The following is a 26,788-nucleotide window of genomic DNA, read 5'->3' on the forward strand; positions in this document are numbered from 1 at the left end:
ACTCCAAGCCTCGATTGGTACATATTTTAACCTTCCACATGATCCATTATACCGCCATTATGAACACGATACTCCAAGCCTTGATTTTCTTATCCCCCTAGTCCTAATATACCTAATGCATGTGGTGACGTTACTAAATACCTATAAGCTTCAATTCTATTAATCCTAGTCCCAACATAGCTAATAATGTGCACGATGACATTGCTTCCAAGCTTCGATTTACCTGACCCTAGTCCTAATATAGCCAATGCTTTCGATCACATTGCTTAATACGCAAGTGTCCCTTACTGCTTCTGCAGTTGCGCAAGTCAAAAGCCATGCAATGGTTGCACTTGGACAAATCAAGGAAACATCGTTTTCGCCAAATGTTATCCAGTTACATGTATAACTTTCCTCGTCCCTGCCACACTGGTTCAAGAATCCCTCTTCTGTGTAGAAAATCGATATTCAACACAAGTTTACACAATAAGGTAGGTATGCTATTTGCGGTGCATTTTGGCATTCAATTAAACTAGGAATAGTAAAGAATAAATTGCCCTAATTGTATGGAAAAGTATTATTTTACTATAAGCATAAATGGAAACAAAGGAACCATTACATTGACAAAATCATGACACATATCAAGTCATTTTCAAACGTAGAACCATTTTTCAGCTTTCTCATCAGTGATATCGGCAGCTGGTCCTTTTCCGGGAGCTCCGTCGACAATTTTTGCAGCTTCTTCACATGAAGTTTTGAATTTGCTGTCGCTACAACTAACATTCTGCATCGCAAAGTCGCATTCCACACTGCCGTCATGACTATGCACCCAAAAGTCATGAGTTTCTTGAATCACTTTTTCTGCAAAATCACGATCTTTATACTCGCCATCGAAGGCAAATACGTTGGCGGGTTTGCCGTCTGGGATTTTGTAGATTTTGAACCAACTTCGGGTAGCGTCGAGGTATCCAGGCTTGATTTTTTCAACGTCAGCAATGCTATTGATCTTATCCGCATTTTCATCGTTAACATCAATAGCGATTACTTTCCAATCCGTTTCCCCTTCGTCAATCATGGCAAGGACGCCAACAACTTTCACTTGAATTACTTCACCCCGCTTGCAAATGCGTGATCCGATCTCACATACATCAATCGGATCATTATCACCGCCTTGGTTAGTGTTTGGATCGATGTGTTTCGGATTTTCCCAGGTCTGCGGAATGGCGCCGTAGTTCCAGATGTATCCCTTGTGAGGAAAACAATTGGCGACAAATCGCAGTTTACCCTTCTTCACGTCTTGCTTTATGGGGTTGAGGGGTTCCTTAGTGGCGATCTCCATTTTGCTATTCGTCCACCTTGGAACTTCAACAACCATGTTGTAAACGTTGGGCCCCTTCGATACTTGCCACGGAATATCATGTAACGGCGAGATGAATTGCCCTTTATCGTTTTTGTAGTAGATGCGATATTGTAAAGTATTCGCGGGACCGCGCTCTTCTTGACAGAAACTCGCCATTTTTCTAAATAACACAGGAAACTTACGATTACTCCCCAAAGAACGGATAGCAGTGCCCAACGCTACGCGAAGCATACGTGACTGGATGCCTTTAAAGTTAGCATAAAGACACGATGACGAGAAAAAATACGACAGTTCCCCGAGGGTAATAATCGATGAGCCGGTTTTCGTCAATCATTTACAAGATAAACTACTACCGGAGTTCACGTGTGCAAACCACTGGTGTGTGCAAACCGTAAAACCAATGACGCAAAACGACATTTCAGTGAAGAGAGTGGATAATCTTAGATGTCCAGAACTTCAACATACAATTGAAGCAGCAATTTACTGTATATTTGCTATGATTGAGTAATATTTTGACATTGAAATAAATCGGCTGTCACTCATCAGGGGTAATCGCAATCGACAGATTTTATATATATAGCTAGCAGGGCCGAGTCCATGGAATTAAGAAATGGATATCTCATTCAGTGAATACCCATTGTCCATTGTCCAATCTGGTGATATCAAATTTGACAAAAACCAATGACCGATTGAATCAACTCGAAATAGACAGTTACCCCTATAGATGTCACGTTTTGTTTCTTTGGACGGTTCCCAGATGAGACGTCAGAGAACTATGCACAAATTGTAATGTAATAAGTACTTGAATCTTTATCGAAATAAAAAGACTGGTATCCGCATCCATTTTACAAATATGCCGACTTCTTCACGTCATTTAGAGAGAGAGAGAGACATGATATTCTTTTTCGCCTGCACTATCGAGATGCTTTGACGACGAGTTGCGATACGGCCCCATGAGGTCATCTAGTCTGCGCCCCCGTTTTTTTCTCCTCCATGCTATCCGTGATTGTAAAGTGATTGCTGAGCGTCTAGCAGGATAGCTGCGGATACCAATTTTCGAGTCTTTGGTATGACCCGGCCGGGAATCGAACCCACAAATTACCGCTCGAGAAGCCGGACGCATAACCATTACACTATCTCGCTGTGGTATATACTGAAGATTCCTTTTCGATATTCGTAGCGAAGCAGGCAACCGATACTCATGAAAGGAGTGGACCGGGGTCTGGACCAAGTGGAAAGAGAGAAGGATATGGAATCTCTCAGCTTGTTCCAATGTACACTGCTATATCTCCTCCATGTACTCGCATTTTGGTTAATATTTCTGGATTTTCCTTTTTTTATGATTCTATTTCTTGGATGCTTCCATTGTCATCTGAACAATGTTGCAATGCTCTGGGATAGCGAATCAATGACGTCCATTTCCGCAGAATCATGATACTAAAGGCACGAGAGAAACACAATACACACCGAATTGAAGGTCTGTTAGGGAAGATCAGCAAGTGCTACTGAATAATATAATTTGTTTTGGGCGACCTACGCCAAATCATCTCACAATACTAGAGCAATCGCTGTCAGGCGATAAGAACTCTTCCCATTCCAACTCAGCCGCAGGCAGGTCTCATTTGACGGTAGATAACTGCCGGGCGAAAACGCATCAATTGATTACTTTCTTTCCGTAATTTAACTGCAGAACTGAGATGAAGGTTAAGTCCATGCAACTCCAAAGGACTCCGCACGATCAGAAATAAATCTGTATTGATTTGCAGTCACGAATCCATTAATCGTATCAGCTCGTCAAGTCATAACTTTTCCATGACAACCGAAATCGAACTACATCGACAAATGGGCGAGTGTGTGTGCTCTAAGTTGGTTACGTAGTTTTGCTACAAAATGGAGAAGTACAAGCGGAAGTATCACAATTACATAGCCAGTTGGAACTATTCCGTTACTGACAAGTTGCCAACGCGGGTCGACTACCAGAGCGAGGCTTCGTACCAAGCCCCTCGTGAAAATTGATTCTTCAATTTCTAGCCCAGTATCTCTGCATATGACCGAATATACGCCTATACTAGGCTTTCAGCCCTGATGAAACAACTAATATATCTGAACCATCGTACTCAAGTACAATGCAAGGCCGTGTCTTTGTGTCATCTGCACCAATACACAGCACAACACATATATATAAAGAAATATTTCATCAGTATTCAACAATACATAAATTCCAGCAAATTTTTCCGCAATCATGAGTGGCCAAAGGCTAATAGCGATAGCATAAACAGAAAATAAAATGAAGCTGCTACGTAACAACGACGTCATGATATCGAGGCGTGATATCATCGAGACAAATACATCAATCTCAGTGGAAAAATTCACAGTTGGCTTGTCTATGCCACCATAATAACATTTAGTTAGAACAATCAGGTGAATTTTATTTTCAGCTAATTAATGGACAATCCAAGTTTTTACCCCGATTGGACGCTAATTTATGTAGCAGCTAACAGAAAGACATTATTAGTAGTTGACATGTGTAACAAGGCAGTGTTGTAGTAGATGTACGGCTAACGAAAGGACAAGTTCAATCAAAATCCAATGATCACAATGATGGTACATCGTTCAAGACGATTTGTTGTGTTAATAATCGCACGCTGCGAAGAACAAGGAAGCACGGCATTGAAAACCTAGACCCTCATCAATATCGGTCCCTACAGCTTCCTGACAGAAACTAGCAAGACAGTCACGTTGTCGGCACTTCCTTTTCTTACGGCTTCGCTGGCGAGTCTGCTACATGCAGTATCGAATAAAGTTTCTTCGAGTGTCTTTGTGCTTCCGTCTGGTACTCGTACAGTATTATCCTGTAATAGGATCATGGGTCAGCAGCAATCAGGTGGGAAAAGGTGCGCCGGAGTATGAAGCTGTGTAAGTGTGTATTGTATAATCAAGTCATTACCATAGCTGGACAAAATCGAGTATCTGAATTATCTGAAGCGCCTTGTTAGCAGGGCTGTCATGACCCGACTCGAGTCACGATTTTTTGCTGACTCGAATTGACTTGAGTCATTTTATCAAATGTGTAAAATGATTCGACTGAATTTGTGTATTGACTTGACTTGTACTCGAGTCATTGGGCATGACTCGAGACTAGGATGGCCATGACAGACATTTCATTGTAACTTCGAAGAACAGTAAAGTCTCCACATTATTGGTATTTCGCCTATCAGTCCTGATGCTTGGAAAATAGTGCCAGAAACTGTTAAGACTGAGGAAAATGACGACGTTATGAATGTGAGCTATTCTGTATCAACCAAGCAGAGTTGCAAAAGTGGCTTGAACCGGATTGAACTCAAAACTGAACAGGAACATAATGACTTGGACTCGGACTCGAGTCAGGACACTATGACTCGACCCTCTACTCACTTACTAAGACTCTGTCTTGAATCGGCGGTCAATTGAAAATGACTCGACTTGACTGGAGTCAAAACTATAAAAGTGAGATTGATTTGTGACTCGGAAACTTGTGACTTGATTACCACCCTGCTTATTAGTAGTGGCGTCTATCATGACATCGCAACTTCACTAATGACTAAAAAATGGAAATACGAGTCTTTTTTTGCAACCACAAAGAATCTGATTCCAACTCGATATCATTCAAAATAATTGAAAGCTATTTTGTAGCGGTTTGCAACCATTATCTGGGTCAAACACTGCTCGAAAGAAATGTCTCGCCATGAATATTTGTAGCCTTGTGAAATATGTTTTTACGATGCTGGCCGAGTTACGTCCGACGGAGGTTTCGAGTCTCCAACGCTGGGCATTGAAACTATATTTTTTGTTTGTAAAACATCACTCTTGGTGTGAAGATGTCGATCGATCCATTACAATCGATACTCAACTCAGATTCTAGGACACAAATTGTTGTGCACAGTCCTAGTCATTACTGAAATTGCGAGGGAGGGATTTGGAACTTTTCGATAGCAAGTATCATAGGGAGTAAACCTCAATAACGACGTAAGTTTCAGAGTAAACTTGGTAGTTGGGACTTGAATGGTTGTGAATATTGCCTACTGTGTTTCATGGTTGGTGAATACAAGTACTCTCTCTCACTATCGTCAGAAAGCAAAACAGAGACGACATACCTGCAACACACTTAGCACGAACTCGATCGCCTGGTCGGGAGTGTAAACCTTCCACAAGCCGTCGCAGGCCAGCAGCAAGAATCGGTCGTTTGAAGAAAGTTGGCATCGCTTCACGTCGGGAACGTTGATCACCCCGCATCTTTTGTACTGGCCGTCGCCAATCGACCTCGACACCTCTAGAATGCCCAGGACGCGCCCTTCTCTGTGAAAGCATTCATGGGGTAACACGCAGGCGTCAAATGATGCTACACAGATTACAAAATTGCCGCTCGACTTCAAAGTTTCGATTGGCTCAAATCGGGACGGCGCTAGACCTGGGCGGACTTGGACAACTAGATAATTCTAGACTAGTACTCTAATTTGAGCGAAATGTCGGCAAATCTAATTCTAAACTAATTTGTGAAATGTTTCTACCAGGGTTGTAACCAAGTCACAAAGCTCCAAGTCAATCTCAGTTTTATAGTTCTGACTCGAGTCAAGTCGAGTCATTTTCAACTCACCACCGAGTCAAGTCCGAGTCCAAGTCATCGAGCAGAGGTTCTAGTCCGAGTCATGGTATCATGACTCGAGTCCGAGTCCAAGTCATTGTGCTGACTGCTCAGTTTCCAGTTAAAGTCTTGTCAAACCCACTTTTATAACTCTGCTTGGTGATATCCAATGGTTCGCATTTATAATATGCTGATTTTCCACACTTTTAACGGTTTTTGGTCGCCATTTCAAGTACCAGTACCAATAGACGAAATTCCAATAGGGCGGTGACTTTACTATTCTTCGAAATTACAATGAAATGTCGGTCTTGGCCGTCTGAGTCTCGAGTCATATGACTTGGTTCGAGTCATGCGCAATGACTCGAGTCCAATTCGAGTCAATACACAGATTGCCTCGAGTCATCAGAAAATCGTGACTCGAGTCGAGTCATGACTCGAGTCATTACAACCCTGGTTTCTACGCTCTAATCTAATTTCTGCTTTTCCTGAAAATGCTACAGGAGTGTGTGTGGCGCGAAACGAGAGTTGGCTGCTGTACAGACATTTGCCAGTATCATGCTTATGAGACTGAACCCTGATTTGATGTACACTCGACTTGACTCATCTCAAAGTTTTCGCGAATTCAGTGCTTCTAATCTGATTTAGAAAAAAATAGCAGCTACAACCTACAATTCTGATTTTAGTATCATTTGAAAAAAAAAAGATATAGCTGTAATTCTAATCCTAGTCTAAATAGGAAATACCTGTGTAGCTATAGTTCTAATTCTAATCTAATTTGGAAAAGCTGAAAATATTGTGGTTGTCCAACTCTGGACCAGGGGCTTGTGTAGAATAATTATGTGGCCCGGGAAGAAGTACCAGTGTTGAATGGTGACCGGCCCGCGAAATGACTTCAATTTAGCTGAGAGTTGCTCATTAGGGCTGTTCAAAAATAACTTTTTTTCCCGGATTCCAGCCATTCACAGATTAAATTGTCAGGTTACCCTAAAAAACGCTGCACACCAAATTTGGTTAAATTCTAACGAGTATAGGACTCCGCAGATCCAATTAAAATAATTAATTTATTATGGAAAATTTAAAAAAAAAATTTCAAATTTTTCTGCCAGCCCCATGAAATTGTTGAGCTGTCTTCAAAGACGTTGCAAAACAAATTTGAGTCAATTCCGACCAGTAGAAGCGGAGTTATGTGAGTTTTTCGATGATAATCCTCGGATTATCCTTGATCGGTGGATTATCCGCGATTTATCAACGAAAAACTCACATAACTCCGCTTCTACTGGTTAATAATTATCGAGACGACAGATTTCACGTCGTTGGCAGGGGCTGTTTACACTTCCAGTTGTGTGCCTTGGAGTCGACTTTGATCAAAATACACCAACCCAAATTCTGTCAACAAAAAGAGTTCATGTACCACCTGAAAATAGTACGTTGAACGCTCTCTCATTTGAAATTTCATGCTGGTGACGTCATATTTTGTGATACGATTGTTGATATACAATGTTCTTTCCAATTCTCTACTAGTTGCTGACGATTACCCCAGACGAGTGTCAGCCGAAAATATTTGAGTTTATTTCAATATGAATATACTATTCAACTCAATACTATAGCCTACAGCACAGAAAGCCACACAAAACATAGGATACATCAAAATACAACCAGTACCGGACTTGGCCTCCGGCCCTCTGAATTCTCTGTCGCTCTTCGTAATCGGTCGGGTTGTGATCCTTACTCAAAGATATTGACACGTGCTTCTTATGTTCGGAATTGTACCGACACAAAATCGCCTGAACCATAAGAACCGGCGATCAAGGCTTCGATACCATTGTCGTTGAAAAGTAACAAGTAACCTTACTATCACCCAGATTCATGATATACATCGTGTCGTCGAGTATTAGAACGCAGCAAGCCGTTGTGCCATCTTTCCACACTGGCTTCCTGACAATAAGGAACACGTATTGCTGGAGGTATGAGCAGAAAGACTAGTACAGTAAAGTGGTTTTCAACCGGTCTGCCAAATACATTAATGCAAAATGAAAGAAGTCGGACGCTTGCTTGTCCATCAATTAGAGAAATAACACATTGATTCTTAAATTTGGAACGCATCTTGCTGCATTGTGCTGGAACACGGAGTTCGCCGTCTGCTTTGGACTTGGCACATGCTACGATGTTGCATGTTGTGCCAAGCCATTTCGAAGCAGCAACTGGTTTAAGCCCAGTAATATGTGAAATCTAAGAAGACCAAGCCGCGAGTTCTTTCAAAAGAATCTCGACAACCGAATCCAAGTCAGAAATTTTCAACAGGAATTCACGTTGCAGAAACTTCAATTGAGCCATGTATAATATAAATAGGTTGCAGCAAATTTCTCATTACATTGAAGTTTCCAGTCGGTTTCGAGATGAATACATTAGCTGAAATTACATTACGAGTGGATTCTGATATTCGCCGGTCCACAATTTTGTTTTGAAATCGTACCGGTATCCAAGCTAAAAATTCTGGGAACCGCTGAGTAGGCTTAGGCCTATTGAATTGCTCGTTCAAAGTATCAGGAAATGGAGTAAGCATACTGGGTAAAAACTATAATACAAAGTACCGTGACAAATAAGGCTTAAACTGTGAAAAACAAACAGCTTCATCCGACGCATGGCATTGAATGAAATACTGGGAAACAAAAGCCGTCAACGGGAAACGCATCATTTTTTCACGAGCGAGGCTAAGACAATTTCCTGTAAGCTGTCGAATTGACTGTTGGCCAATTCTCTGCGCAAAATGACAAGTATTCGATTGCAAAATCACTGCGACAACTACATTTCCATTTGATACAGAAGTCAGAACGCATCCATTGATGCGGTTCTGAAAGGAAACAAACCGACACACTATAATGCGTTGATGCCCACCGCCCCACATTATCACGACAGTTATGAAGAGGAATTCATGTAAAACTCACTGTAATGACGCTTCCCGTAAAAATTCTTCATCACAACATTTAAATGATTGGAGTATCATTTTTTTCATTTCTTTCGGAAAGTTATTGACTTCATCTGAAACGGAAAGTGTCGGTAAAGCAAAAGGAAGTCAAAAATGTAGGTGAAACGGCACGCAATTATTCAAAGATGGCCTCAGAATTCATTATAGTCGGTGCCAATATGTCACTCTCCGGGCATGAAATATGAGTCGAAGACATCAAATATCGAAAAGCGAACTGCATTTGGCCAAGAATTGATCACGCCTGATATACGGATCTGCTGACAGAAATTCTAATTGACCTCAGCACGCGAGAAAATGAACTAGCACGAATGGCCTATTACTCTGGAAACAATAATGGCCATGTTGTAGTGCAGTGGTTCTCAACCGGGGGTCCGCGGAGCATTTTCAGGGGGTCCGCGAAGCCTCAAAATAGTTGATGACCTAATTTGTATATTTTTAAATTCGGAAAATCACGAGGCAGTTTCGCTTCATTACTCGGAAAACTCCAGAGTTCACATCAACTGAATCGTCATCTGAGATGAAATATCCCACCGTGCAGCTCATTTTAATTGCTAAATTGCCCATAGCCTACTGATAAAAACATTTCGCTATTTAGATATGTTTTGTTTGGGTTTGTGGAAAAAAAGTTTGATGAGAAAGGTCAATCACGGTGACTTCGAAATGTTAACAAAATTCATTTTTCTTCTGTAATACCACTTTTTCCATCATAACTTCAAGATAAGCTGCTAGATAGAAATGACGAGGCTTGACGTTGTATGTTCATTATATGTAATTTTGGTGCCACATTTGTTGCGATCATACCCAAATGTGTCATTGGAAGCGGTACGCGATATTATTACATTCACCGCCACCTATATTTATGGAAATGGATTTTCGGCACTTGTTCAATGTTCATATCAAATCGAAGGGGTGGATTTTCAAGACACGATCACGTATTTCATGAAATGCAGTTGCATAATTTGCTTTGAAATAATAGTCAATCCAATTTCTCATCAGTAGTATATGATCTTATTTTCAAGAAAAGTCATTTTGTTGCTGTTTATCACTAAGCCTACTAAGCTTACGGTTATCATTTGCACAAGACAGATGACGATTGCACGATATTTGAGCTAAATTTGAACTAAACTTCGTGGGGGTCCGCGAGGATCGGTGAAGGTCCGAAAGGGGTCCGCGAAGACAAAAAGGTTGAGAACCACTGTTGTAGTGAAATCAATGAACACGAGGAACAAACAAACCTCTAACATTGACAATGAAGATGTGCTAATGACGGAGCGAAAGCTCAAATATAACTGACTTATAATGATAAATGAAGTGGATTTGAAGAAATCTTATCAAGTTAAATACACAGTAGACTACCGCAATATGCCTACACATCCAGCTGATTTTCGACCGAAAATCTTGACCAATACCTAAATGGAAAATGTTGAACATTTGGCTCGTTACTGGGCCTAGGCACTGAGATTTGAGTACACGAATCAGAATCAAGTATCAGATCAAACGATTAGTCGAGAAGTGAGAGATAATATTTTTTTTAATGCTGCAATCAAACGCGCCTTGCTACCAAGATTCGATTTATCAAGAAGTATAATTTATATTCTATTCTGCGCTGTGGAAGTCTGTAAACCTTGGTTGGTCATATTGCTGCATACGAACATGTAGTACAAAGCTATTCGCGAATCTGTGAAGCCGTGATCAATCCACAGCATTGTCACGAAGTACAATGAAATCAGTACGGTCGAAAAAATACCAAATAATCTTGCAAATATCATGCAGAAGTGGTATTATATTCTTTGTGGTCGCATAAAAGGTAGCTGCTGCATATCTCAACTTTCCACATCATTCATACTGTTACGACGCCATAATGGGTGAATCTCGAATGCTCGACTCAGAATTGAATCACCCAGGTGCTCGATTTAGCACGGCCCTAATCACCGGAAACTATGCTTACATTTTGGCACGTTTTGAATCAGGTGTTGATGCAGCCGGGTAGCGCAATGTCTCGACGCTCGGTGACCGCCATGTCCATCGAAAACGCCGTAATAGGCCACTCTGCGCCTGTGAAGATATAGCCGCGGAATGCATCCCTACTGCTGATGAGAGAAAATCCAATGCTTACACTCCGGCGGTGAGCTGCGGAAACTGTGACGTACATTCATCCAACATGGCGTGAGCGTCCTGCATGTCAGCTCGTTCGCCTTTCCTTTCCGCGACAAAACCGTGCAACGACGACACCCCTGAACATTAGTAAACGTTGGAGATTAGCCATAAAAACACAGCTTCAACACCTCAAGACTGTGATACAATGAAGAGACAAGGCGCCAAAACGACTTGGCGAATTCTAATCAATCAAACTTCCACCCTGTCCTACAAAAATATAACAAAAGCAGGAAAAACGACTTGAACAAGGCATGTACAAAAATTTGTATGAACATGTATGAATATGAAGTGACGCATATTTACATGTCTTGATCTTTAAATAGTATTGCCATATATTCGTAATCGATTTCACACCAATTGTTGAAAAACAACAATTTTCGGCATAGCTGAATTATAGAATTTCCAACCGTCAATGCTATTTCTTGCAAATCCGAAAGTTTCTACTCCAAACACTGTTCTTATACCGGTCAAAACTGAGTCAAATTTTCTATGCACCATTTTTAGGCAACCTAACAAGTTCATGGAGTAGCCAGCGAAAATTGAAAAACAAAATTTACTTCGCTTCTACGTCTTGGAATTGAGGCAAATGAAGCGTTTGTCAAGGCAAGCTAACAATTTTATGGGCTAGCCAACAAAATTTGAAAATGACATACAAAATTGGGCAGGCGGCAAAGGCATGAATTGATACAGCACTGGGTACAGAAGTTGGTGTGTGGTAAAGGTGATCCAGCAGTATTCCAGTAGAAACTGCTCGTCTTTAGGGTTAAAAAAGTTACTACATATTCCCCATAGATCCAGTTGAGTCAAGTCAAATCATTTTAGCACATTTGAGTCATTTAAAAAATGAGACTCGAGTCATCCCAGCATGGGTAGAAGCAAGAATTTAAAATGCAGATGATATGTGACATATATATACATAGATAATACCGAGTTGGGCTTAAAAAGATTGAAAAGCATACAAGGTCCAATAAATTATGAATTAATAATTTGAATAATACCTACCTAACGACATTCTTTTTGTTTCAGAGCCGAACGGCTGTTCAGCCGATTCTCTCTTCAGAGGAATCCTAGCAGCATGATCTCCCATCAACCTGGTGACATCCTGCTAAAAATAATGTCTTCCGAATAAAAAAAACACAGAGTCATACATAAGGTCGCTTGCTACATGGTCAGACCACGCATAAAATCCAAATTTCAAATCTATTTTTGTCTTATGAAATATCTAATTAAAAATTTGTTTCCTACCTGCCGTAGGCTACTTTCGAAATCCAAATTTTACTTTTTCATGTCAACATAAAAATTTCATATTCATATAAATCTGAAGATGTTTGAATATGAGCAGTTTCTCGGTGCATATTGCAATATTGCATAATGTCCTTATTTTGCATGTAGTGACTGACCTTATTACTAGGGCAAGTTTTTGCCACTTTTGCAACTTATTTTTACAACTTCTGGCACCTTCCTAAACACTCAGATGTTATGGAGTATAGTGTTTTGAGCTGTTTGGAGGAATCTTACATTGCAACTTTTCCTCATTTTTTCAAGCAAATTTTTGCAACTTTTCTCTTTTTCATTTTTTCATGCAACTTTCTGCAAGTTTTCTGTGCAGCCAACTTTTTACTGGAAATATTTAGCACTATATGAAAATAGATCGCTGGATTATTTCACTGTCTTTTAAATTTGAGGTCCTTTCTGATTTTACGTACATTCAGGTGATGAAAAATATATTTTCACTGTGTCAAAATTTTCAGGATATTGATTTCGGTGAAATCGCGAACATTGAGTTTTGCTACAGTGTCTTGGATACGGATCGAGTATCACGTAACCTAATAATTTCGAGGAACTTGTCGATAAATGCAACATTTTAGTGCAACTCCACGGATTTGACTGCAACAAAAACTTGCCATGCTTATTACCGATCCTTCTCCCTATGCTAACCAACATAATTTCTAGCGACAACATGATGACTATCATATGTGAACAAGACATTTCGAGAGTGTAATCAGAAATCGGAGCTCTGCGGTACCTCACTGTTATTTCTCGAAATCCCTTTGTCTTCCAATCTGACGATACCAGAAGGTGGCGACGGAAGCATTTGTGAACTTGCTGCAATGAAATTAGGGAGTTAATGGAATCGATCATAAAATATATGATGTAGCCTCATGTCGCGTTGCGGCAGGCTTGCAATGACTCGACTCGAGTCCCGATTTTTGGTGACTCGAGTCGTGTCATTTTCTTGAAATACGGAAAATGATTCGACTTGAATCAATCTATGCACTGACTCGAGTCATGAGAAAGACGTGGACCAAGTCATTTGACTCGAGACTTGGACTACCGGGACAGGCATTTCATTATAATTTCAAAGAATAGTGAAGTTGGCATACATAGGCCTGCTATTGGTATTTCGTAGCTCTATCACTACTGGTGCAAAAATCATACCAGAAACTGTTAAAAGCGAGGAAAATTCGTACAGTATAGTATGAACGCGACGCATTCGATATCACCATGAAGAGAGAAGTAGAAAGTTTGTTTCACAAGACTTCAACTCGATACTGAACAGTCAACATAATGACTTGGACTCGAGTCCTAACATTAAGATTCGGACCGTTGCATACTAACTTGGACTCGGTGGTTAATTGAAAATGACTTGTCTTGACTCGAGTCAAAACTATAAAATTGAGATTGACTTGTGACTTGGTTACATCCCTGCCTGCGTTGAGGCACTTTTACACAAATAATTGCATGCGAAGAGAAGTTGCATTGCGAGGCAGAGCCTCAACTATTTCATTGCAGTTATAGATAGCAATATTTTTGAGTTAGGCCAATATTTGAGTGCTTTCATAGAAATCATAGAATGAGAAGCACTTGATGAAATCGTTGCCAGAACACGAAATCAATGAGCTGACTAATAGTAAGCTATAGCAGGAGGGCATCCCTAAAAGACGGAGAAGCGGAGGCAGCGGAGACAGCGGAGGCAGCGGAGAACGGACCCTAAAACGCGGAAACAGCGGAGACAGCGGAGAGAGCCAAAAATGCCGATTCCTAAAAGACGGAGTTAGCGGAGGAAGCGGAGAGCGGAGCTTTCGGTCATTAACCTTTATAGACACGCGCGACATAGCGGACGGATAATGAAAGCGGAGTTCGGGGCCCAGCGAAATGGACATAGCGGACGGTTATATAATATAGAAAGCGCAGATCAAGGCGTATCGGAAGATGTTTCGAAGCAGTGGAGATTAACGGAGAAGTCAGCCATGCAAGTTAAAGGCCAATTGGGCGACTGATTGCCCGTCGATGAGATGACATAACGGACGGATACTGAAAGCGGAGTTCGGGGCGTATCGGAAGATGTTTCGAAGCAGTGGAGAATAACGGAGAAGTCAGCCATGCTATTTCAAGGCCAATTTGGCGACTGATTGCCCGTCGATGAGATGACATAGCGGACGGATACTGAAAGCGGAGTTCGGGGCCCCGCGAAATAGACATAGCGGACGGTTATATAATATAGAAAGCGGAGATCATGGCGTATCGAAAGATGTTTCGAAGCAGTGGAGAATAACGGAGAAGTCAGCCATGCAAGTTAAAGGCCAATTGGGCGACTGATTGCCCGTCGATGAGATGACATAACGGACGGATACTGAAAGCGGAGTTCGGGGCGTATCGGAAGATGTTTCGAAGCAGTGGAGAATAACGGAGAAGTCAGCAATGCGAGTTCAAGGCCAATTTGGCGACTGATTGCCCATCGATGAGATGACATAGCGGGCGGTTATATAATACAAGGAAAGCGGAGTTCGGGGCGTATCAGAAGATGTTTCGAAGCAGTGGAGAATAACGGAGAAGTCAGCCATGCGAGTTCAAGGCCAATTTGGCGACTGATTGCCCGTCGATGAGATGACATAACGGACGGATACTGAAAGCGGAGTTCGGGGCCCCGCGAAATAGTCATAGCGGACGGTTATATAATATAGAAAGCGGAGATCAGGGCGTATCGGAAGATGTTTCGAAGCAGTGGAGAATAACGGAGAAGTCAGCCATGCAAGTTAAAGGCCAATTGGGCGACTGATTGCCCATCGATGAGATGACATAACGGACGGATACTGAAAGCGGAGTTCGGGGCGTATCGGAAGATGTTTCGAAACAGTGGAGAATAACGGAGAAGTCAGCCATGCTATTTCAAGGCCAATTTGGCGACTGATTGCCCGTCGATGAGATGACATAGCGGACGGATACTGAAAGCGGAGTTCGGGGCCCCGCGAAATAGACATAGCGGACGGTTATATAATATAGAAAGCGGAGATCAGGGCGTATCGGAAGATGTTTCGAAGCAGTGGAGAATAACGGAGAAGTCAGCCATGCGAATTTCAGGCCAATTTGGTGATTGCTTGCCCATCGATGAGATGACATAGCGGGCGGTTATATAATACAAGGAAAGCGGAGTTCGGGGCGTATCAGAAGATGTTTCGAAGCAGTGGAGAATAACGGAGAAGTCAGCCATGCAAGTTAAAGGCCAATTGGGCGACTGATTGCCCGTCGATGAGATGACATAACGGACGGATACTGAAAGCGGAGTTCGGGGCGTATCGGAAGATGTTTCGAAGCAGTGGAGAATAACGGAGAAGTCAGCAATGCGAGTTCAAGGCCAATTTGGCGACTGATTGCCCGTCGATGAGATGACATAGCGGACGGATACTGAAAGCGGAGTTCGGGGCCCCGCGAAATAGACATAGCGGACGGTTATATAATGTACTTACTCAAGGAGATCTGATTTTCACTACTTCTACTTCGTAATATTTTGTGATCTACTTACTTTTCGCTATTTTCAGTTTGTCAAGTAGAAGTAGCCTTATCCTCCAATCAGAAAGATAGCCTGAGGAATTTCGGGGCTGTTTTCACGGAGTATCCACATCTAATTTTCATAAAAGTTGAGTAAAGCCCAGAATTTTCATCGCGTTTCGCGCGCAGTGGATGCGGCATAAATAAAGCTACACTATATGGCTATGGCATTTTTACGATGCACCATATTTTTATTAGCGTTTACTAATCGCGGAAGGTGTTTACGCCGTATCCTATACAATTCTCCGTATTGCGCTTTGACTAAACTGCGGGCCTTATAATATGGAGGAGGGTGCGATACCATGATATTTTCTAAAATCAATACTAGCATTTTTATTTCATGATGCGGAAGAATGCTTATGCTGTCGAAAATTGGATAGTTCCTGGTATGCATCAATATGAATCAAGCTCGACACCTTTCGCGTAGCTCAATTTCCACGTTTTGACAATCCATGCGAACGAATTACGATCGTTTTCACAACTACTTACTTACTTGAGTAGATTTAAAGTCAGTCAATTCTACTGCTGCTTCAAGTAGTTTTAGGTTTCTTATGGAAAACATACTTCTACTCGTACTTGAGTAAATTTTTTCGTCGCTACTTCTACTTGAGTAGTTTTCTTGACTACTTTGATCACCTCTGAATATATAGCAATGTTACATAAGAAGTAAATCATGCTCTGTCGCCGTATGGCTTCATCGTTGGCTGTGTAGGCTATTCCCAAATAGGCGGACATTTTTGACCATAAGAAAGTCTTCCAAAAGCGGTTAATTGCTCATACAACGCACTGTTTTATCATTTAGGTATAAAACGTAGCATCAGGATAGGTAGAAAAGACTGTATGATGTATGTTACTGAAAAAACACACACAAATTGTTGTGTACAATATATAGCGATCTTCAAATCCTAACAAGAACCGGATCCACGGCGATGCGGGTAGGCGATACGGCGCCTCAGCAGACAAATGCAATACACAATGCGGTGGATGACCTGGCGCTTTATGAATGTACGCAATGTTAGATCATCGCAATACCCCTGATAAAACCGTCCGGCCCCGCGTATATGGCTGAAATATCAGCAACGCGGTGCGGGTACCACTATACCCATTATCAGTAATCCAATAAATAACATGTGCTTATACCTGAAAACTTCAGGATTAAGTATGATGTTTCATTATTTGGAAATATTTGCTCTGGCTATTACAGTATGTCAAATAGTCCTTAAATTGTTATTGAGCTTGGGAGATAATATATATCTTTAGTCTTTACCGATTTGAAATGAATTGTATGTGCGGCAAGCTATAGTTGAATAGTTTGAGCTAGGTTGATATTTCGTGTGTGTAGCGATTACAGATAGCGGTAATTGCAGGAAATAGGCTACTGGGCAACAAACATCACATCTAAACCCGCGGATCGCCAGATCACGAGCAATTAATAAAACCGCAGAGGTCTGCGAGCAGTCATCAGCTGTCAAATCTATTGAGTAAAGACTCGAAACTGCAGAATGATCTTCTAGCCAGTGCCGGTCCCAAGCTCGCGAAATCAGGCAGGGTAAAACTTGAAACGCCACGAGTTGAGCTATAGTCTGCAATTACAGCTAAACGTCGAATATGACAGCCCTTTCATATACTCGAGAGGACAAGCACAACTCCAGGCAGATGCGAGATATGAGGGTCGTAGCAGTACAGTATCTCTAAATTTAATATTGAGTTATTTCTATGTAGACCGACTCTGATCTCTTCAACGTTTCTTGCATTGATACAATTTATTGGGGAATTAGTATATTCAAGATATGAGTTGTAAATGGGACAGTGTCGTCTTGAAAGTAGGCTAGCCTCCACTGATTAAAATGAAAATTTCATAAATATTAGGTAGCAAAAATGGAAACATAATATGGATCCGATGTGCCGCGACCCGTATTCCGATGTTTTTTAATCGAGTTCAAAATTGGACAATGTGTTATTGATGTGAATACAAGCAAAAAATTACAAATTTACACGGGCAGTGGCGATCTAAGATGGTTGTCTGGACGGGTCCAATTATCTGCGGTTTCGTACTCTATTCTCTATTTTTGCTGATAATTAGCCTATAGGCGGAGGCCCTAGGGATGGTGCGGACGTGAGGTTCACGTTCGCGTTTTGTGTGTGATACTCGGGAATTTAGAGGTTCGCGTTCACAAACGAACCTTGGTAGGCTCTGCACTGTGAAGTGAATCTTTTTCGTATATTACAATTTGCTCAATGTCAATGTATTGATAGTCACAGGCCGAATACATTTTACGGTCGGGCATAGACCGTTGAGGCGTAAGCTTATATTCCCGTGCAAGTCCTCGTCGAAATTGGTGACAAAACGACGGATGATATTGATTTCATGGGATTATTATAGCATTGTGTACATCAGCGCTTTTCAACCTGTGTGACGGTTCGTATACTCATGAGAATGAAAAAAATTGCTGTGCGAATGGCGAAGGTGTGGTGTGAATGAAAATTCGGATGAGGCATTGTACAATATGAAATTGGTGACCTGAACTAGGCTAAATATCTACAGTTAGGTTTCCAGCTCAACATGCACATTGCACATGTCCACAGATGCAAGGAATGAATTACAGAAAAAGTGGCTAGAAAACGTTTTTAAGGCATGGGAGACGTACCGAAAACCATTACTTTTTGAAAGCCGGTCAATTCTGAACAACCCTAGTGTGCATGCACAATGCGCATGCAACGAGCGAGTTCATAATGCCTATATTCGACTCATTCATTTCGAGGCCAACCCCTTCGGCATCGGGGCGTGAGGCACTTTATAGCTTAAGCTACATAGATAGCCAATTTGCTGCACATCTGAACAAAATGTTGTTCAGTATCTTCATATTCTTTTTTGTATGACAACTTTCGGTTCGTTTGTGCCAGGGGTGGGCAACATACGGCCCGCGGGCCGGATCCGGCCCGCGGACAGTTTTCTGTCTTATATAATAATGTGGCCCGCGGCTACAGTCTCCCGAGATTCCCCACTACTTGCTTACTACGTCAAATATTAGTGGCTGTATGTTATTATTAGGGCGATTTTTTTTGGACATGTCAAAAAAAGTCAAAATTAGGTCAAAATTGTAGCGTTAGGTCAAAATTTGTCAAAATTGTATACAAAATCAAACATTTTTTGACCTCTACATTTCGTTTGTATCGTAGATTTTGCGCTGTCTGTGAACTTATCATTTGATAATTTACAGCTTGTAGCCTACTTTATAATCCTACCGTTGTAAACGTCCCATCGTCTGCTCATTGTGAATCATAAACGGTCAAATGAAACAAATAGTGACATGGTTTTATGGTCAACGTACCGCAATATCCTAACTGAAGCAAGACTGCTTGGACATTGCATGGTTCTTACATTAAGAAACGCAAGCTGAAAAATTGTGATATAGACAACATTGTCAGAATGAAGCAACACGGTGCGTCACCAGCTACAATGGTAATTTACACCAGGCCGATATTTCTTATTTTTGATTCAGTAGCTGCTGACTTGTAACACGGCTGGGCCACTTTTCAAATGTCGTAGAAGCCGCGGTCTGCATGAATTCAATATCGAGATAAAATAGGCCATACAGTTGAACAACGACCCTATCTCGTTACCCACTCAGCCCTAAAGAATTGATATCTCGGTAAATTTGGGGTACCGGGCTTATCGAACGCCTTGCAATCTTAATTAGTGATTGCACCGTGTGTTGATTGATCAGAGAGAAGCAAACATGGCGGCGCCTGTATGACAATGCTGTTCTCAAATCCACACTGTCTTCGTCAATATCGGCGAGAAATGCCTTTGACGTGACATTGCTGTCGTTAAAATACATTCAATAAATGCGATTTACATCTTCTATATGTGGATAACTGGGGGACTAATGTATCGATTCAGCAATACGGCCCGCCAAGTACCTAATTTTCCTGTATCCGGCCCGCCGACTGGAGAAGTTGCCCGCCCCTGGTTTGTGCGAATGAAATTTCTTTTGCAAAAAAGTGTGGATGAAACTCAAAAATTAATACAACACGTAACTGAAATGTTAGACATGACGTCACACAGACATGACGTTCACACAGAACCTGAACCGTTCCGGGGTACACAGTACACACCATCACTAGAGCAGTTACTTACGACGTTGAGCATTTCTACGCGTGCGTCGGCTAAACAACGCTTTTTTGCATGCATATTAAACTCTATCTTCGTTCCTCGATTTCACTGACTTGCGTAGTGGACTTGCGTAGTGGTGCGGCGCGACTTTAGTGCCATGTATTTCAAACATTATCACATAGCCAGTGTATTGAATCTATAGCCTACTTGCAATATATTTCATTAAAAATGCAATTATGGCCGTTTTTCTAGTCCTATAGATAGGCCTATGCAGTTTTGATGTAAAGTTCAAAGTATGCTTCAGCTTGGAAATAGATCTCTGAGTTACGCAAGAGCAAGAGAAATTTTGGAAAATCCTGAAAATGTTTGGGATAAACCGGCAGTACTACCCAAAGGTGGCGAAGGTTATTTGTATCGCTCTCCCTGTCAATCAGGACGATCCGACTTCCAGTGCGACCAATATAGATTCATACACAAGGGGAAATGTCGCGACGTTAAAGGAGAGGTATGCAAGCGATATTATGAATTGAAGGATCCAAACGGCAAGCTTAGAGAAACGTTGCCCGGGTTTAAGCGACACGTGTATTCACTGATTTTAGAAGAAGAAAGAAATACTGAGTCCGGCACCATATATCTTGTACACTATATGGGTGACACTACTCTGCATCGAGACAGTTCACACGGCAATGCAATAAAGAAAAAAGATTCAGTGTTCGTACACACCTCGCGGGCGTGCCTGGACGAAATCAAAAAGGACGACAAAAATACACCCAAACAAACGTATGTCGATTTACAAGCCAAAGGAATGAGGCAATCGGATCAATCTAGAATGCCCACAGACAGACCGCGGGATGTGAAACAATGCGAAAATATGAAATACGCAAATCGGCAGTCGCTTCGAATTTCCAAGGACACGGTTTATAATGCTGTAGAAATGTCAGTTCACACCGGTGACTTTGTCAGAAAGATCGAAATAATTCCCGACATAACTATCCGTATGGCACACAGCGATATGCTTGATGAGACTAGAAATATATTGAAAATCTCAATGAAGAATACGGAACTACCCCAAGTGCTATCCTACGATACAACTTTCTCCCTAGGGGACTTTTACGTTTCCATTTTAGTGTGCCGCAATGTGCTAATGAAGGGGGACCCAATATTCCCAGTTGCATTCATGGTGCATGAGAAAAAGTTCATGACAAACCATGAACAGATGTTCCGCGACATATTGCATTGCCTCGGTATGGATAAATGCTCAAACATTCCGTTTGTGACTGACCGGGAAAAAGGCATAACTAAACCACTCCATGATTACTTTCCAGACTTGCCAAAGTTTTATTGTCTGAACCATATCCTCAATGATGCAAAAAGATGGCTTCGCGAACACTCTTTTAAAACACACGAAGTGAGCATTCTATTGGGTGATATACGCAAGTTGGTTTTGTCGGATGGAGAAGATCAATTCAACGATAAATATCGTACGCTGGCAAATGGATGGACAGGCAAATTCAGAGAATATTTTGACAAACATTTGAAGGGTGACATTTCCAGAAATACCTGCAGATTCAGAACGAAATATTTTTCCGCTTTTAGTGAGAGCCCACCCACTAACAATATTAGCGAGTCAATGAACAACGTTTTGAAGGCTGCGAGCGGGCGTAAAGAAATGACATTGGATGCCATCATATTATGGATGCATAATCTGCAGACGAACTACTTACATGATTTTCGCCGTGCGGAATGCGGACATGGGGAATATCAACTTAAAACGGAATTTAGTTACATGAGAAAAAAACTCGAACATATCAAATTTCCTAAAATGTTGACGCTTGACGATATCATAAGTGAAATCAACAATGACCAAAATGTGACAAAATTCTTCAGGTCAAACAATAAGTTGAATCAAAGATTCTCCCAGCGCGCTATGGCGAGGTGGTGCGGGATAAATAATATGGTTGGGTTCTCGTCGACCAATGGTGTGTTCACGGTTGCTTCAATGACTCAACGTCAAGTTCATTGCGTCAGGTATTTCCCAAAGCCTTCCTCATGTACTTGCCCAAGCACAACAATATGCTATCATATTCTAGCTGTAGCGATGTCATTAAAAGACAACAGCACACAGAAAGCGGTCCCCTGCAATTTGAGTCAGCTCCTGAAAAATCGCAAGGGTAGGACCAGGAAGTCCGGTCGGAAAAGGCCTCGCCGGGTAGATTTTGACTATACCGTAAATAGTACACCAGCTCACCATTCAACACCAAGAAAACAGCAACCCAAACAACCGCTATTGCATTCTGATCTATCAATGATATCCGACGAGCAGATGTCTGAAATCAATGAAGAAACAGCGCCATTGGACTTGACGACCGACTCTGTGAAGCTGCCCGCCCTCAATGATTACCCTTGGCTTTCGTCGTCAAAGGAAAATAAAGATCCGCAGCATGTGATACGCCAATGCTTGAAACCTGAGCAATGGCTAGATGATGAAACAATAGAGCGAGCGATAGAAGCATTTTGTACCGAAAAACCTTTGGTTTTGTTTTTCACCTCGTACAGGTATCAATGGAGTGAACAAGATCACAATGTGCCGTCGCTGTGCCGATTTGCGCGTAAGCACCAAGCAGCGAACAAAGACTTCTTCATTTTTCTAGTGCATGTTCCAAATCACTGGATACTGACAGTAGTTAACTTGAGTACCAAAACTATACTGGTGATGGACTCTTTTATATCTCCTAATCGGACGAGATATGAGGGTATTTTTCGCAACTCATTCAAAATTGTCAGTGCTTGCTTCAGGGTTGCGAATGTGAGATGCACAATTGACGAGTGGCAGTTTTTTCTGTGCAGGGACGTTAAACAACAGGAGAACACATTTGACTGCGGCATACATGTGATAGCAAATGCTTATTGCGTGACAAATAATTTACCTTTAGCGCGTGATTTTCCGTCGGGAAAGTGCCGAGTCTGGGTAGATTACTTGGCAGGGATTCGAGAACGGTCAACTGAGAACCAACTGCCAACCGGCCGTCGACCGACTGACGAAACGCAATCAGAATCCGGTTGTATTTTGGGTGATTGGAATGCAATATCAGAAAGTGATATTACATATGCAGAGCTAGCCGATTCCTCATCTGCCATTGGTGTCATGAATAAATCGAAATGGGATAATTGCGACAGCAGCTTATGTAAAGGTAGTAAAGACCAAGATCAGCAGATAATGTGTGTGAAATGTCGAAGATGGTTCCACAAGTCCTGCCTAGTCGATGAAAAGGCTGATGAGATGACATACTTCATTTGCTACCGCAAAAACTGCTTAGCTGCTAAAATTCAGCCGTGAACTTTTATTTAACTTTTTATCATGACTGTATATTTTCTTCGTTTCATTCATCGTTTCATTTTGGTAACATATGTATATAATTTGTAAAAGATATTTCGTTAATGAAGTGACATGTGTTAGCAAATAAGGAGAAGATCGAGTCGAGCAAAGGTGGATTGTTAAGGCCAGGCAAAATGCCCCGATATTGGGTTCATAGCAAGTAGTTACGGAGTTCGCACTATAGTCACTAGTGCAGAGGTCTCAAACTAGAATGTGCTCACGGGCCAATTTCCTGGTTTGATGGCGTCGCACGCCGCACGCCGCAGCACCAATAACGCTGATCTACAGGATTTTTGCGCCAGGACTTCTTCGGGTCAATTATACCTAATTTGGGGGCGCTGAATACGAATCTGACGTTATTTTTGCTATATCACATCACGTTGTTCAGATATTATATATGTTGAATATCTCTACTTATTCGAGGTAATCAAGTAGATTTGGGCTATTTCCGGTACTTACTGAAGTGGTAATGTTTCGCAATTACTTCAACATCTACCTGAACAGTATTCTGGATGAACTAATTACATTTACAATTCGGTTTTTGTAAAGTAGAAAGTAGTTCAGTATAATATTCCACAACTATCATCAGTTAAATTGTCATACGAAACGCGTCCGCTATGTCATCTCATCGATGGGCAAGCAATCACCAAATTGGCCTGAAATTCGCATGGCTGACTTCTCCGTTATTCTCCACTGCTTCGAAACATCTTCCGATACGCCCTGATCTCCGCTTTCTATATTATATAACCGTCCGCTATGTTTATTTCGCGGGGCCCCGAACTCCGCTTTCAGTATCCGTCCGCTATGTCATCTCATCGACGGGCAATCAGTCGCCAAATTGGCCTTGAACTCGCATTGCTGACTTCTCCGTTATTCTTCACTGCTTCGAAACATCTTCCGATACGCCCCGAACTCCGCTTTCAGTATCCGTCCGTTATGTCATCTCATCGACGGGCAATCAGTCGCCAAATTGGCCTTGAACTCGCATTGCTGACTTCTCCGTTATTCTCCACTGCTTCGAAACATCTTCCGATACGCCCCGAACTCCGCTTTCAGTATCCGTCCGTTATGTCATCTCATCGACGGGCAATCAGTCGCCCAATTGGCCTTTAACTTGCATGGCTGACTTCTCCGTTATTCTCCACTGCTTCGAAACATCTTCTGATACGCCCCGAACTCCGCTTTCCTTGTATTATATAACCGCCCGCTATGTCATCTCATCGATGGGCAATCAGTCGCCAAATTGGCCTTGAACACGCATTGCTGACTTCTCCGTTATTCTCCACTGCTTCGAAACATCTTCTGATACGCCCCGAACTCCACTTTCCTTGTATTATATAACCGCCCGCTATGTCATCTCATCGACGAGCAATCAGTCGCCAAATTGGCCTTGAACTCGCATGGCTGACTTCTCCGTTATTCTCCACTGCTTCGAAACATCTTCTGATACGCCCCGAACTCCGCTTTCCTTGTATTATATAACCGCCCGCTATGTCATCTCATCGACGAGCAATCAGTCGCCAAATTGGCCTTGAACTCGCATGGCTGACTTCTCCGTTATTCTCCACTGCTTCGAAACATCTTCCGATACGCCCTGATCTCCGCTTTCTATATTATATAACCGTCCGCTATGTCCATTTCGCTGGGCCCCGAACTCCGCTTTCATTATCCGTCCGCTATGTCGCGCGTGTCTATAAAGGTTAATGACCGAAAGCTCCGCTCTCCGCTTCCTCCGCTAACTCCGTCTTTTAGGAATCGGCATTTTTGGCTCTCTCCGCTGTCTCCGCTGTTTCCGCGTTTTAGGGTCCGTTCTCCGCTGCCTCCGCTGTCTCCGCTGCCTCCGCTTCTCCGTCTTTTAGGGATGCCCATAGCAGGAACTACATAAAAGATAATACTACCAAATAATGCCACTTCTATTTACAGCCACAGGACTACAGTACTGTACAATACGAATTCATTCATGGTTTATGAATGAATTCAGTTCAGATCAAGAGCAACATAAGATTCTGATACAGTACCAGGGATATCTAGACTAGATATCCCTGTACAGTACCTTTTCCAATATCATATCCAATATCGGCTTTCGACATCTCTTCAGAGCCTGCGGGCGGTAGGTCTCCGAACAGCGACATAGTTGCAATTAAATGTCGCTGAACTTGAAACCAATCAGTATCAATGAAATGGTGATGATATCGGAAATAATATACGCGTGCGGTACGGCGCTTTTTTATAACGATAAAAACACAATCGCTACCAGGCTATGCAAAGTGCAGAACCTGTATGAACGTGAACATAATTATAATCCTCGGCCTCCCAACAACCGCGACTAGCAACACCAGCCCAGGACTGCCTCGATTTAGCCCGAGCGGAAGCGTACAAAAGCAAAGGGTTCGCACTGCTGGTGGTGGAGCAAATGGCGATCATCCAGTCGTGACCGGTCGATTTTCTCCGATTGCAAATCGCAACAAGATAATATGAGCTGTTTCTCGAATTTCGCAACCCGAATCCATCCCGCTTCGGTTCCATTCAATTTATTGCTAATAATTTCATCAATCCAATACACCACAAGACTGCGATACTATGAAAGATAGGAAGGTATCGAAACGACTTGGAGTAGGCTTCGTGAATCCGGTAAAAAGGGCCATATAGGCGATGAAAAAAGGAGGCATGCATATTGAATGAAAAGTATAAGAAGATAACATATAAAGATAGGTGGCAATTCATAATTCGAAAAAAACGGCTGCCATCTCAGTCTTAGATCTGGTTGTACGTTGTAAATTGCTATGATCTGACTTTCAAAGCAAGAGCTCACAATCCGGATCAATCAATCAATCAGTTTTATTAATATTTTCATCATTTCAAAACACCACAAAACTGCGATACCATGAAAATATAGGAAGGTGTCGAAACAACTTGGAGTAGTCTTTGAGATACAATACCTAGATGAAATCCTCCTCATGAACTGGATCGTGATTACCACCGACCTCGATTCGCAACCATCAACCACCTAATCTACGCGCTAATAGTCTATTGCTGTTATCATCATCATCATTTTATTGAAATTTTTATCAGATCAATACACCAAGATATTGCGATATAATGAAAAGATAGGAGGGTACCGAAACGACTTGGGTCAAGTAGTCTTTTAATCAGACACCCTCCTTGGCCTACAGCATGTAAATGAGAGGCATGCACCGCACAGTGCACACCGGATTAAAGAAGGGATAAGATGTAAAGGAAGCGACAAAAATGAATGCTGCATGTGTCGGTAGGCGGGGTCGATGTATCAGATTGTGGTCCGGTAATCTTGTTACACCTGAATCGTCACGTGATAAATACATTGTGCAGCTCAGTACCAAGGG

At 41.9% G+C, this 26,788-nt stretch overlaps 3 protein-coding genes across 4 annotated transcripts; 1 reads left to right on the top strand and 2 right to left on the bottom strand.

Moving 5' to 3' along the window:
• Positions 1 to 457: 457 nt before the first annotated feature.
• Positions 458 to 1,686, bottom strand: LOC145455052 (inorganic pyrophosphatase-like). Its single transcript, XM_080333008.1, has one exon. The coding sequence runs from the start codon at positions 1,568 to 1,570 to the stop codon at positions 632 to 634; it is 939 nt and encodes a 312-aa protein (XP_080189134.1). The 5' UTR covers positions 1,571 to 1,686; the 3' UTR covers positions 458 to 631.
• Positions 1,687 to 3,515: 1,829 nt separating this feature from the next.
• LOC145455051 (integrin-linked kinase-associated serine/threonine phosphatase 2C-like) lies at positions 3,516 to 25,794 on the bottom strand. Of its 2 annotated transcripts, none has more exons than XM_080333007.1 (10): positions 25,480 to 25,794; positions 13,130 to 13,209; positions 12,106 to 12,205; positions 11,063 to 11,180; positions 10,895 to 11,001; positions 8,906 to 8,999; positions 7,808 to 7,895; positions 7,623 to 7,744; positions 5,473 to 5,674; positions 3,516 to 4,191 (listed from the first exon to the last, which is right to left on the bottom strand). In XM_080333007.1, the coding sequence occupies exons 1-10, from the start codon at positions 25,556 to 25,558 to the stop codon at positions 4,042 to 4,044; spliced, it is 1,140 nt and encodes a 379-aa protein (XP_080189133.1). In that variant the 5' UTR covers positions 25,559 to 25,794; the 3' UTR covers positions 3,516 to 4,041. The 2 variants fall into 2 exon arrangements, with proteins under 2 accessions (XP_080189133.1, XP_080189132.1); XM_080333006.1 differs by having other exon boundaries at positions 12,106 to 12,208.
• Positions 21,240 to 23,493, top strand: LOC145456034 (uncharacterized). Its single transcript, XM_080334064.1, has 2 exons — positions 21,240 to 22,078; positions 22,141 to 23,493. The coding sequence occupies exon 2, from the start codon at positions 22,149 to 22,151 to the stop codon at positions 23,385 to 23,387; it is 1,239 nt and encodes a 412-aa protein (XP_080190190.1). The 5' UTR covers positions 21,240 to 22,078; positions 22,141 to 22,148; the 3' UTR covers positions 23,388 to 23,493.
• Positions 25,795 to 26,788: the final 994 nt, after the last annotated feature.

This window comes from Botryllus schlosseri, chromosome 14, assembly GCF_051294905.1.
Source record: "Botryllus schlosseri isolate E-star chromosome 14, Bs_hap1, whole genome shotgun sequence".
NCBI lineage: Eukaryota > Metazoa > Chordata > Ascidiacea > Stolidobranchia > Styelidae > Botryllus > Botryllus schlosseri.